This window comes from Quercus lobata, chromosome 10, assembly GCF_001633185.2.
Source record: "Quercus lobata isolate SW786 chromosome 10, ValleyOak3.0 Primary Assembly, whole genome shotgun sequence".
Classification (NCBI taxonomy): Eukaryota; Viridiplantae; Streptophyta; class Magnoliopsida; order Fagales; family Fagaceae; genus Quercus; species Quercus lobata.
The window spans coordinates 43,841,139-43,854,687 of NC_044913.1; the positions used below are offsets into that span (position 1 = coordinate 43,841,139).

The 13,549-nt window shown below is 31.6% G+C and overlaps 1 protein-coding gene across 1 annotated transcript; it reads right to left on the reverse strand.

The window, feature by feature from the left end:
* Positions 1 to 7,490: 7,490 nt before the first annotated feature.
* Positions 7,491 to 8,520, reverse strand: LOC115965383 (germin-like protein subfamily 1 member 14). The gene is made up of 2 exons (XM_031084590.1): positions 8,349 to 8,520; positions 7,491 to 8,167 (listed from the first exon to the last, which is right to left on the reverse strand). Exons 1-2 carry the CDS (start codon positions 8,473 to 8,475, stop codon positions 7,632 to 7,634), a joined length of 663 nt encoding a protein of 220 aa, XP_030940450.1. The 5' UTR covers positions 8,476 to 8,520; the 3' UTR covers positions 7,491 to 7,631.
* Between the last annotated feature and the right edge of the window lie 5,029 nt (positions 8,521 to 13,549).

A 13,549-nucleotide genomic window follows, 5' to 3' on the forward strand; every position in this document is an offset into this window, starting at 1 on the left:
TCATCAATGATACATGTATTATCCATAGCTAGCCGCAAATCTGAGCGTTGTGTGTGATAATTGTTTAGGTAAAATATTATTTTGGTCCCTAAACTTTGTAAAGAGTTTTTTTTTTTTTTTTATTAATTAGTTTTATCATTTTTTTTAATGATCTCATCTATAAGGTTTCTTACCATTATCATATACTTTTTGGTTGATGAATTGCATTATTAAATGAGAGGTAGAACTGTTCATTAGATTTTTCAATTTTATTTCTTATGTAATTTCTATTATTATTGGAGAACATCTCATTTTAGTTATGATAGGAAATATAATTTTCCTTGGTTAGAGTTTGATTAGTTTTAAGTTTAAATTTTGTATTATTATATTTAATTATGTATTATTGATTTAATTAAGTGAATCTAATGGTTGATTTTATTGCACGGTAAAGTTTTTAATGTCCTCTATTCGATTTCTGTTGTTAGTTGTTAGAATCATTAGGTCTTCAAATCGTTCATTTGAAAAAATTGAAACTCTTCTTATTGGATGATCATGCATACTTCCCAGAAATCGAATTGATGTTTGATTTCACTTCTTTTTTTCTTCCTTCATTTATTCTTTATTACTTTGTATGTTCCCTTGCTTGCTATAATTTTTATGGTTATCAATAAGAAATAGATATCATAGATGTCTTAAATAGTTATAGATGTAGTTATGTTAGTGGTATGTTAAGGGTTTTTTTTTTTTTTTTTTTTGAATTTTGAAGGAAATATAAAAGGAATTTCTCTAGTTTGGTCTCCATCAATTAAGGCACTCATAATATCTTAACTGAAGTAATAATGAGCTTTAATTTTTTTTTTTTAATGTATGAAGTGGTTAGGTTAGTGGTATGTCAAAGTTTTTTATTAAAAAAAAAAAAAGAATTTCCAATGAAATGTAAAAGGTCTTTTTTTGAAAAATAAAATTGGTGACTTTTTGAAGAGTAGAAATATGATTTTTTTTTTTTAATTACCTTGTTCATAGATTTCATTATTTAGTTATAAACATTTAAATTAAAGTAGATGAATATATATATGCAAAATTAAATGTAAAGTTACAACTGCAAAAGATGATTATGTATAAATAATATTTTTTGTTTTTGATTATTCATGAATCATTATTTCATTGTTTTCATATAAATATCTAAATTAAATTTTTTTAATAGAAAAATATATATTAAAATAGATGAATATATGAAAGTAAAATTATATGAAAAGTTAAAACTATCCAAGATGAACATTTAACCACCGGTAGATGTGTGTTTTTTTAAGGCTAAAAGTATGTTTGATTGCTTTAGCTGGAACTATATAACTATGCAAATATTATTGTGAGTGGTTCCACCATTTGCAAATTATCAAGTTTGGTGGTCTTATAGAATAGGCATTTAATTTTGCAAAAAACTTTACCTGAACTCCTCTTTTGTGACAACTTTTTTTTTTTTTTTCAATTTTTTCTTCTTGCCGAAACAACTTAAGAATATTAAGATTTAAGTTACCACATGTGGTAGCTGTAAAACATGTTAGTGATATAAATAATATAAAGGTTTAAATATTTAAAAAGCATTTTTAGTAGATTGTAATATAAAACATTTTTTTCTTAATATTTTATGTAACTTTTTCTCATAAGATCAATATTGTTGACATCCTTTAAAGATGATAAATAAAATTTTTGAGAAGAAGAAGAAGAAGAAGAAGAGAATACGCTAACACATAATATAAAATTATTAAGTTTGCGTGATTTAAATTTGTAGCAAAAAAATTAAAATAACTCTGATAAAGGTTTTTATCTAAATGATATATAGTAGTCCAAATATTTTTAGTCTTGATTCAAAGAGTCCATTCTTAATAGTCTTTTAAGTCTACAAATTGGTCAATCTATATGTCCATACACATTCAACGAATGCTATCTAAATTATGAATTATATAGTCCTTTATCACACACACAAATATTTTGATTCCCCTAATGTATGGTAAAGGAAGGCATGTGTGTATCTAGCTTTTTCTTGATTTGTGCTACATAATTTAATGAAATGAAGGAAATGGATGAATTTTGTTGAATAAAATAAGATGCGAAGAAAAAAGAGTAAAAATATAATATATAGCAATGAACATCAAATTATCCAAGTCATGCTATGTAATATAAGAATATTATATTATTATATACTATATGCATAATGTAGTAGGATAATATATAACAATCAAAGATAATAAAAAAGATAACAACTTAAAACAAAAAACTAAATCACAACAACCCAAAGTAGAATTCTAATTAACACAAAAACTCATCAACCTAAAATACCAATGCGATAAAAAAAAAATTTAAAAAAAAAACAGATTGAGAGAGAGAGATGGATGTAACGTTTTTGTGTGACAAAACTATGCATAGAATGGAAGAGAAAATGTCAAATTTATAGTGAGATGATGAGAATAAGAAGAGTCAAAATAAAAGAAAATATAATGATGGAAAAATAGTGATATTAAGATAGAAAGTAGTGGGGAGATGAAAAAGTAAAAGGAATAGAGAGATATTGAAAAATTAATAATAAAAATAATGGTTTTTTTTTAGAGTGAATAAAAATAATGGTTAAAAGATAAGATATGCACTCTTAAGAATGTACGGCATACCTCAATTCAATGTTGGACCACGGACAATATCATTGGAATTTGTCTAGAGCTTAAAGGGATACTGTTTATAGTGGTAGCCTCATGAGAAAAAAATAAACTGTAAGGTTGAATTTAATTAACCATCTTGTTGGCTTTATTCCGTGCCAAATTTGCTTGTATTTTAGCATTTAGTAACACTGTATTTAGGTGGGATTGTTGTAAGGGTAGTGAGTGAGATAGAGTGTTGAAATGCTCAAGAGTGTGCAAGAAAACAGAGACTCGCGGCTAGATCTTACGGGTGACTCGCGGCTGCAAGCCGCCAGAAGCAGCACACGTGCCAAGCATGCCAGAAGTTGAAGCGTCATGCTAGCTGGAGCACTACAAGACAAAATAGGACAACTGGCCATTCTGTTATCTTGCGACTGAATCTCGCGACTCAGTCAAGCCGCGAGGCCAAGCCGCTAGACAACCCTGTTTTGAAAAACCTGACTCTTCACATTCCATTCTCACCCCAGTATAAATACCTCTTATACCCACAAAAGAAAGAGAGCTTCCAGAGAGAATTTTGAGAGAGAAACCCTAGTGTTATACAAGATAGATTCATCCATAATCTTCACATAAGAAACTCTTCAAATTCCTTAACTCTCTTCCTCTCCATTGTTAAACCCTTAAGAGGTCTTTTTACCAAAACCTTTTCTCACCATATCCATTACTGTGAAAGGGCTGTTTGGTGTTCTGGGAAGCAGTTAGGAAGGAACCAATCTACATTGGTTGATGCTATGGTCAAGTAACAGAATCCGGAAAGTTAGAAAAGAAATAGGTTCGGCGCAACCTCGTTGGAGCAAGAAGCTTGGAGGGCTTAGGTACATTGGGTAGATTAGGCTTAGAGGGTCTATTGCTGTTCATGTATCCCAACTACATTTTCTAGTGGATTACTTACCACTTGGAGGGCGGTGAAGAGGTTTTACGCCGAGAGCTTCGGTTTCCTTTTCGATAACACATCGTGTGTCGTCCTTGTGTTTGCATCTTCCTTCCCTTTTATCATTGCCTTTTATTATCTGTTGTGGTTGTGATTTTAATTGGCTTAGATTGTTTACCAATTCTGTTCGTAGCTTTTGTTCATTTTCCGCACACTAGTTGTTTGTCATAAAACTTGAATTGGTTATTTTGTAATTGAGGGTCTAAACGTTCAAGGGTGTTTTATACACTATTTGAACTTTCATAAACTATCAATGAGTAACAGTAAATAAATGGCCTCTCCATGAGTAAACATGGTAGAGGGAGGGGAGGCACATGCAGCTCATTTTATTATGATTAAGACTACATATACGTACCAGGTCTTCACTCAAATGGAGCCGTTGAACAAAAGTAAAATCTTCAATATTCGCAAAATCTACAGCCAGTCCATGAAGGACCACATAATTTATCAATGGAAGATACATTAGTTCTTACACCATATTATATGACATTTGATTATATTCCTTCCACCCATGTTCTTGTTTCATTATGCCATTTCTAAAGACAAGATTTGTCTCTCACTAAAATAACTTAAAACACAAAACTAAATCACAACAGTCCAAAGTAGAATTTTAATTAACACAAAAATTAATCAAAACCTAAAGTATGGATGCAATAAAATTAAAATAAAATAACAAAAAATGAAAAACAAATTGAGAGAGAGAGAGAGAGAGAGAGAGAGAGGTAACCATTTTGTGTGAGAAAACTATGTATAGAATGGAAGAGAAAATGTCAAATTTATAGTAAAATGATGAAAATAAGAAGAGTCAAAATAAAGGAAGATAAAATGATAGAAAAAGAGTGATATTAAGGTAGAAATTAGTGGGGAGATGAAAAGGTAAAAGGGAGGGAGAAATGTTGGAAAATTAATAATAAAAATAATGGTTAAAAGATATTTTAATTTTTAAATAATGAAGTTTTTAAAACTAAAAAAAGAAAAAGAAAAAGGAAAGAGTGTTTTTTTCTTTCTTAGGAATGAATAGATTTTGTTAGGGGTGAGTTAGTTATGGTAAAACATGACTTTTGGGTTACTTAAAAAATATCTAAGGGAAAAAAGAAAAGGAAGAAAAAAATTGATGGAGCATTTAAGTGTATAGTGGATATTAATTATAATGGTGAACTTATAGTGCATATTGTTGACACATGCTGAAAAAATTGAAGAATTTACAGCGGATAAAGGATGTGAGGATGTTGTAATCTATCAATGACTATCAAAATTCCATATAATAGTAGTATTTGAAGAGTTTGGATTAATGGAGAGACACATGATAGAGTTGAAGATAGAGTAACACCTTAATTTAAGGAAATGCTCAATAAATGTGAACTGGTAAATCTAAAAAATAAATAAATAAATGATGACATGACGCTGATGTGGCTTAACTGGAGCATAGTAACAATAAATACTATGCTTCAACTTTTAGTAATATATAGATATAGATATAGATGCTTGAGGAACTAGGAGGAAAGAACCAACCTCTAGAAGAGGCTTGACAATTGAAACAAAGCCATACATGATCTTCTGTATGTAAGCATGGGTGGAGCAATGTATAGTTCGGGGGTTCATCAAATAAACCCCCTAAGCTAGCAATTATTATTTTTTATTTTTTTATATATATAATATATTTTGTTTTTTTTATTTGACCCTCCTAAATAAAAATTTGAACACTCTGACTCTAAATTTTTTTAAAATCCACTTGAAATAAGTTTAATTATGATCATCTTAACAATATTTTAATCTTTTTATATACAAAAAAAAAGCCAAACAATAATCCAATTTTATCTAAAATTTGGGAGAAATAGTAAGTCCAACAACAAAGTAAAAACATTTTTCATCTAAAATCTTTTTAAAATGCCCATTTAGATCTTAATAAACTTGAAATAAACTAATGAAAAATTCATAGTTTACATTGTACTATCATTGTAATATTTACATTGCTTCTAAACAAATGTGTACAATATTGTATAGTTTTTGCAAATGTATATAATATAATTATCTATAATATAAATCTTACATTGAGTACAACGTAAACATATAATCATCATAAACTAATAAATAAAAGTATTTTAAGCAGTAATAATTAAAATTCACTTAACAACAATAATTAACATGTTCATTATACTAAGAAAAAATATGTCAAATGAACTTATAGTTCATTTTTTATTCTATTACTAGTATGTACTATAATCAAATTTGTAATAAGGAAACCATGTAAACCGTAAGATTCATATTTTACCTAAGATGTATCTTTTTACTGACCTCCCTATAAAAAATCATAGAGCTGTATGTAAGAGGATTATCCCTTACAAACAAAGGAATATGTCTGGCTTCATATCTGGTATATCCCTCTATCAAGCCTCTGCTTCTTTTCTTTTTTAATTATTTTTACGAAATTCGCTGAACGAAAGCTATCAAATAGTAGTGGGTTATATATCAACTTGAATTTCTAAAAATTTTATTGATTTTGAACTTCTTATTTAGAAATTTAATTTGCTAAATTAGAGCACATGTACAATTTGAACAGAATTTTTGCATTTTGAAAATTCAAGATTTTTCAATTGAAAATGAAATAACCAAAATTTGGGTAAAATTTTAACTGAAATTATGCATTTTGAAAATTTGATGTTTTTAGGTGGGTAGTTAAAAAACCAAATTCAGCATAATTTTGATAAAATTTCCACGTTTTAAAAGAAATTTGAAATTTTAATATTTTGGGTGGAAAATAATCATAAAAAAAAAAAAACCCCTAACTTATCGCTATATACTTTGATAGATTTTGACATTGGTTAATATGATCATGAAGGATGTATGCATGCATATGTTATATAGGGTAATGCTAGGACCATATAAAATGACACAACTTGTGCCACAGCTCATCTACGTGATGAGTTGTGAGTGATAGAAATATGTCCTCACATAAACCCATCATCACATCTTTACCGCTCACAACTCACCACGTGAACGAATTGTATGTGCGTAGAGATAGCATAAATTATAGGTAATAGCGAAAGTTATGGCTCCTAGAAATTTGTCTATCTTAAACTTTTCTAGTTTATCGTAGTAAAATTACATGTGTTTGCATAGTGGTCTTCTCAATCTCAGAAGTGGTCAAACCATATGTCTTTGCAAAGCTTAGGACGGAACATATGCTTTGGTTCGGGTAGTCTTTAACTCACACAACCTTTCCAACAATATATTGCTTGTGTGATTCAAAGATTGTTTGGCTTTGTTTCGATCAAACCCTCAATGAGGTTTGAGTTTCGGTGTTGGAGAGTTTTCTCGTTTGTGTGATATCTTTCTCATTTTAGGTCAAATTTAGCAGATCCTCCAATTCTTTAGAAGGTAGGTAATTGACATGTCTTCACCTTGGTGCAAAAATCTTTGTGATCAAACAGTTTAAATTTTTTTTAGCCTAACCTTACATTTTTCTTAAAAACTCTCATGTTTGAGGTATTTTGAATAAATTTATCAAAGTGAAGGTGTTTGATTGGGTTTCTTGGCCTTGATATTATGTGTAATTATGCTTGTTGATGCAAGTACGTCATCATTTTGATCAATGAATAAGTAGAAATTATCTTACTCGCTGATTTTGTAAGTAAGCTTGGGATGTAGCACATAATCAAGAAAGGACTTTGCTGATTGGAATGCCACATGTGGGCGGAAAAAGGATTTCTTAAATGAAACACGTTTTTTGTTATCTAACTTAACATGTACTTGAGCTTCAGTAAACCTTAAATAACCCCAATTTTAATTAAATATGCATTTTTTTTATTATTATAAATATATAGTTGCTTTGCCAATGCCACATGGATTAATAGAAAAATGAAAAAGGAGGTGCTTAAAAAAATGCCAACATTTTCTATATTCCAAATCCTCCAAAAAGGAGTTACATAAGCAATCGTTTTATTTTAATCTAGTTATGATTGCAATGAGATAAACAGAGCCATATATCCAGTGCTTCATAGCACTTACAATTACTTTCTCTAATTGAAAATTTAGAATTCTTTCTGAAGATATTTAACCACTTTCTTGTCGAGTTGGAAGGCTTTGGTCAAAACGTCAGGATTAATGGGAGGATTGGATCCAAAAACAGCATTTGCTATTGTGATTGCGCCTGCATTTTGGCTGCTTAAACCAGAAATGGCAATTGCATTGGTCTTTCCCACATTGACTTGAAAGTGAATGAGACCAACGGGAAAGACAAAGACATCCCCTTTGTTTAGGGTTTTGGTGAAGAGGCGATTATCAGTGTTGGATGTTACAAAACCAACGAAGAGAGTACCCTCCAAGACTACTAGGATTTCAGTGCCGCGAGGGTGAGTGTGGGGAGGATTTTGTCCATATGGTGCAAAGTCGATTCGAGCAAGGGATATGCCAAGAGTATTGAGGCCTGGAAATGTGTCCACGTTCACATTAGTGACGTTTGACCCAACTTTATTATATGTGTTCCCAGGAATGTTCAATCCACTAAAGTAGAAATCATCAGCTGTGACAAGCTTTGGATCCTTGCAGAACTTTCCATTAACAAATACTGCATAAAGGAATATTTGTTATGGACACATTAAAAAGAATGCTTAAAACTTCAATGCAGAAAATAATTAGGCCAAGTAGCTAATATTATTTCTTCCATATTTATATTCTAGTTAGTGCAGATTTTTTACATGACAAAAATAATGCAGAAACTTGAAAAAAGAAAAAAGAAGAGTTTGTACCAGCTGACTTGTCGGAGTAGTCCTTAAGTGCAACACAGAAGTCCTGCAGGGGAGCGGGGTCAGAGGCAGAGGCAAGAGAGAATGCCAAGGCGAAGAGGGCAACAGTTAGAAGGTAAGCTTTCCTCATATTTCAGGCTTACTCGATCTTCTGTTCTATATATTTTTGCTTCGGGATTCGAGTGAGGGATGAAAAATGTTGAATGGAAAGCATGTCTATTTATAGATTAGACGCATTGAATAGGTCTGATTTTCCATATGTGAATGATGCATTAAGTCTTCGACTATTACCAATTTTCTTTTTGATGTACAAATTAGAGTGTTCTTTAACCACCATCACGCGTCTTAAATGTTCACCAAATTAGACCTGTTCAATGAGATAACGTTACGCTTATATGTGTACTAAACCTGTACTCTGTCCACAAAAGATAAAGCTCTCAACTTACTGAACACACCATCTCAACGTATATTCAACTTGGATGTATCTTTATTTCAATGGGTTGTTAATTACTTAATGTTTTGGTGGAAAATTTCTGTGTGACTTCGGCTTACTTCAATGAAATTTCTTGAGAACTGCCATTGTAGAACCCATAATTAGATGGATTCAAAGCTTCTAGTGTATTACGTAACAGCAATAATGAAAGTCCAGTTGAAGATCAAGTGGTAAAGTCTATGCCAATGGACGGCACCATAACCTTTCAACTGTACAAAAATTTCTTCATTCAATTATATTTCTTAGTCTAATTCGTGTTAGGAATTTAACCTAATTCATGAAACTATGAGAAACAAAAAAAACAGAGAAAAAAAATATGCACCATGAACAATCACATGACACAAAGATTTATGTAGTTCAACAATATGTGCCTATGTCCATGGAGTTGCTATGATTTTTACTATATCGGGGAGAAAAATACAATTTTCAATACAGCAAACTCTAACATGAGGCAACAAATAAATACCCCAAGCAATAGGACCAAAGTGGGCTTAGACCTATTAGCCCAAGCCTCTACTCTGTGGACCAAGAACAATCACATGACGCCGTGATTTTTACCATATCAGGGAGAAAAATACAAATTTAAATATAGCAAACACTAATATGAGGCAACAAATAAATACCCCAAGCAATAGGACCAAAGTGGACTTAGACCTATTAGCCCAAGCCTCTACTCTATGGACTATGCCTCACAAAAAATCTCGTTTATAATTATCATGCTTCCAAGTCCGGTTGGGTCACAATCCAGATCGAACACATATTTTGAGCTCCACAAAACCAAATAGGCCTTTTGAATCAAAACGTTGTACGACACTTTGACCCGAAGTGGGAGTGTCAATTGGCAATCCTAAGGCCTAAATTGAAGTGAAAATCCACTTATTCTTAGAAACTCCTATTTTCTGAATTTTAGCTCCACTTTTCAATTCAAGCTCCCAAGAGGTAACACATGAGTTCAGAAACTCCAAGATAGAGGGATGTGAGAGAAATTTTAAAATCCACATCCCTCTATAAAATCAAGAGGAACCCATCAGAAAAAGGATGTAGCCTTAAGTTTTTAGAAATATATATATATATATATATATATATATATATATATATATATATTCTTGTAAAAGGAATTAGGTTATTACTGCGCGACATCACTATCAACAAAGAGCACAACCAGAGCCAAAGGTTGTACAACCTCCCCTCCCACCCTAACATACTACAAACTACTATAATTATCCCCTAAAACCCTAAACAAATAAATCACCAAATGCGCTAAACGTCTTCCAAATCAACTCTAAAAACTTCATTCGTTGAAGTTCCAGCACACTGGTCATTAATATCATCATCTCAACCACAAGATGATGAAGACTTGAAGCTCATTTCAAGAGCTCCTACCCACAAAGCCTGAAAGTGACCAATTGCACACTTCAAATCAACCACGAAGACAATGATAAGCATGCTATACCATTGCTCATTTTTCTCTAACTTCAAAAATTCCTTTCAACCACCTATTTTGTCGGAGATCATGTGTTATCCAACAATGATTTGCATGCTTGAGTAAAACCATCCTCGTACTCATGATCACGCATGTAACTTTTGAACTCTTCAGCAAATGAACTTGAACTTCCCTAAATATTGTTAAAAGGTTTGAGAACGTTTTGAAATTAAATGCAATTAACATAAATGATGATAAGATTCTAGTAACACTTTTGCATTTGCTTTAGCATCTTGGTTAATAAATATTGTAACTAGCATCTTTCCACACCTCACTTTTATTAAAGTTAGAAATAATTAGGAATCAGATTTAGCAGTTTCTTCACACAAAAATGCAACACCAAAGGCCATTATCTGTCTATGATGAGACACTCCAATTATAGGTGCCAAAGATGATATTTTTTATTGGTTCAATATATGGAACCAAAATAAACTACACCACCAAACAAATCATAATCCACGATTATTTTATTGTCCATCCGAAATATATTAGGGTCCGTTTGGTAACGTTATTCTAGTAACGTTGTTTGTATTTTTTGGAAGTACGTGTGAGTGAAAATGTGTGTGAAAATGCATGTAATATTGCTTAAAAACTAAAAACATGTGTTTAAACACATGTACCAAACAACCCCTTAGTTATTTGACTATCAATATCAAATTGTATTTAGTTGAAAAATGATACTGAAAGTTCAAATAGTGTATAAAACACCTTGAATGTTTAGACCCCTAATTTACAAATTACCAATTCAAGCTTATTATCAAATAATGTATGTGCGGAATATGAACATAAGCTAAAACTAAATTGATAAAACAATCTAAACCAAATAAAATCACAACCACAGTAGAAATTAAATAACAAAGATTAAGGGAAGAGAGATGCAAACACAAAGATAACACAACGATGTGTTATCGAAGAGGAGACCGAAGTTCTCAGCGTAAAACCTCTTTGCCGCCCTCCAAGCGGTCAATAATCCACTATAGAATGAAATTGGGATACATGAACAGTAGAAGACCCTCCAAGCCTAATCTACCCAGTGTACCTAAGCCCTCCAAGCTTCTTGCTCCAACGAGGTTACGCTGAACCTTTGTCTTCTTTAGCTTACTGGATTCCGCTATAGCCCATAGCATCAACCAATATCAATTGGTCCATTCCTAACCACTTCCCAAGCACCAAATAGCCTTCTCACAGATATGGGTATGGTGAGAAAAGGTTTTGGCTAATGTACCTCTCAAGGATGTAACAATGGAGAGGGTGAGAGTTGAGAAATTCGAAGAGTCACTATGTAAAGATTATGGATGAGTCAATCTTGTTCTTCTCTAGGGTCTCTCTCTCAAAATTCTCTCTGGAAACTCTCTACATTTCGTGGGTATAAGGTGTATTTATACTTGTGTGAGAATGGAATGCAAAGAGTCAGTTTTTCAAAATAGAGCTGGCTAGCGACTTGACTGAGTCACGAGTTCAAGCTGCGAGCTAACTGAATGGCCAGTCTGGACTTTTTGTCCTATAATGCTAAAACTGGCATGACGGTTCAGCTTCTCTGCATACTTCACTCGTGTGCATCCTCTAGCGGCTTGCCAATTGCGAGCCACCCGTGAGATCCAGTCGCGAGTCCCTGCTTCAGTGCACAGTCTTGAGCATTTCTTCACACTCTCTTACACACTATCTTTACATGATTCACACCTAAATACAAGGTTTCTAAGTGCTGAATTACAAGCAAATTGGCACGGAATAAAGCCAACAAAATGGTTGATTAAATTCAACCTTACAAATACATTTCCAAAACTTCTCATCTCAAAATAATGAAAAATGTATATTCCTTTCCCTCTTTCCCTCATTTGTTTAGATTGTAAATACTCTTAGAGTGATTTGCTAATTTTGCTAGCAACCAATGTCTTCCTTTGCAATGGAAATTTATGTTTACTCCATGGAAGTTGTGAATTACAACTCCTTGATTGTGTTTGGATTTTTAAAAAAGTAACACAATATTTGCAATTCTTTTGAAAAAGGATAACCATGTTGGCTTTGCAACCAACTCTTAAATCCTTTCTAGATATCTTTCCCTCACATTCAACTTCCTTCTTGAAACCAGCTTTACAAAAACAATATTTGTAGGATATGATCTATCTTACATTTGTTCAGCCAATCTTTACATATATTGAATCCAACATATCCAACATACATATTCTAATATAGATTTGCGTAATTCCTTAAATCAAATGTTATTCCAATTTTTGGAGTTATATATTCTTTAGTGGTTGCCTTTTCCAAGAACGACAAGATAATCAACAAAGACAAATATTTCTTCATGATTGCTCTTCCATTCTTTCTCCATTACCAATAGATTAGTATTATTTTAACAAGAAATAAATGAAAAACCTTGGCACCTTTACAATCATTCTATGCCACCACCAAAAATGAGAGACTTTATTGCTTTTAATGCAATGATTTCACAAGAAATAGCTAGCTAAAATGAATATTTTGATTTAGGAAATTCCTACTGAATCAGATATAAGTATTAGAGTCGAATTTGATTAGTATACAACATGCAATTCAATACAAAAAAAATTTATTCACCACAAAGAACATAAGTTTTATTTCAACCGTGATAAACACTATTCCTAATACAACTGTATATTAAGCTCTTGCCATATAATAAATCTAATGTAATATTTATATATTATAGAACCCTAGTCTAACCCTAGGCTAACCATAAACTATAACAATTTTTTTTTTAATAAACCATCCCAATATTAGTTTGCTTGTTTTAAAAGTACATAAGGCTGCCATTAGTTTGGATCATATTATATTATTATGTCTTAAATATAAAAATTCTAGTTGTATTGTGCATTATTGGCACATCTTCAAGGTATACAGCATACCAATTATATTTAAGAGCAAAATACAATTAGACTGGACAAAAAAGCATAAAATATATAAAGAGATTTCTAAATTTAGTTACAAGCACTTGTGATTTATTAGTGAAGCTACAAAAGAGAAGTTACAACGTACCAAAATGAAACAAGGGGCTTCCTATCGCTAGGCACACAAGCTCTTGACAAATTTGGTGGTTCTTTGTAAATCTGAATCTTGCCTTCTGTTTCATTGGAACAAAAAAAAAAAAAAAAATCCAATTGCACAAAATTTTTAGTTTTTGTAATCAAAATATTTTAGGAACGAAATGTATAACATTCTGAATTTTTAGGACTTAAATACACTTTTAAAAAATTT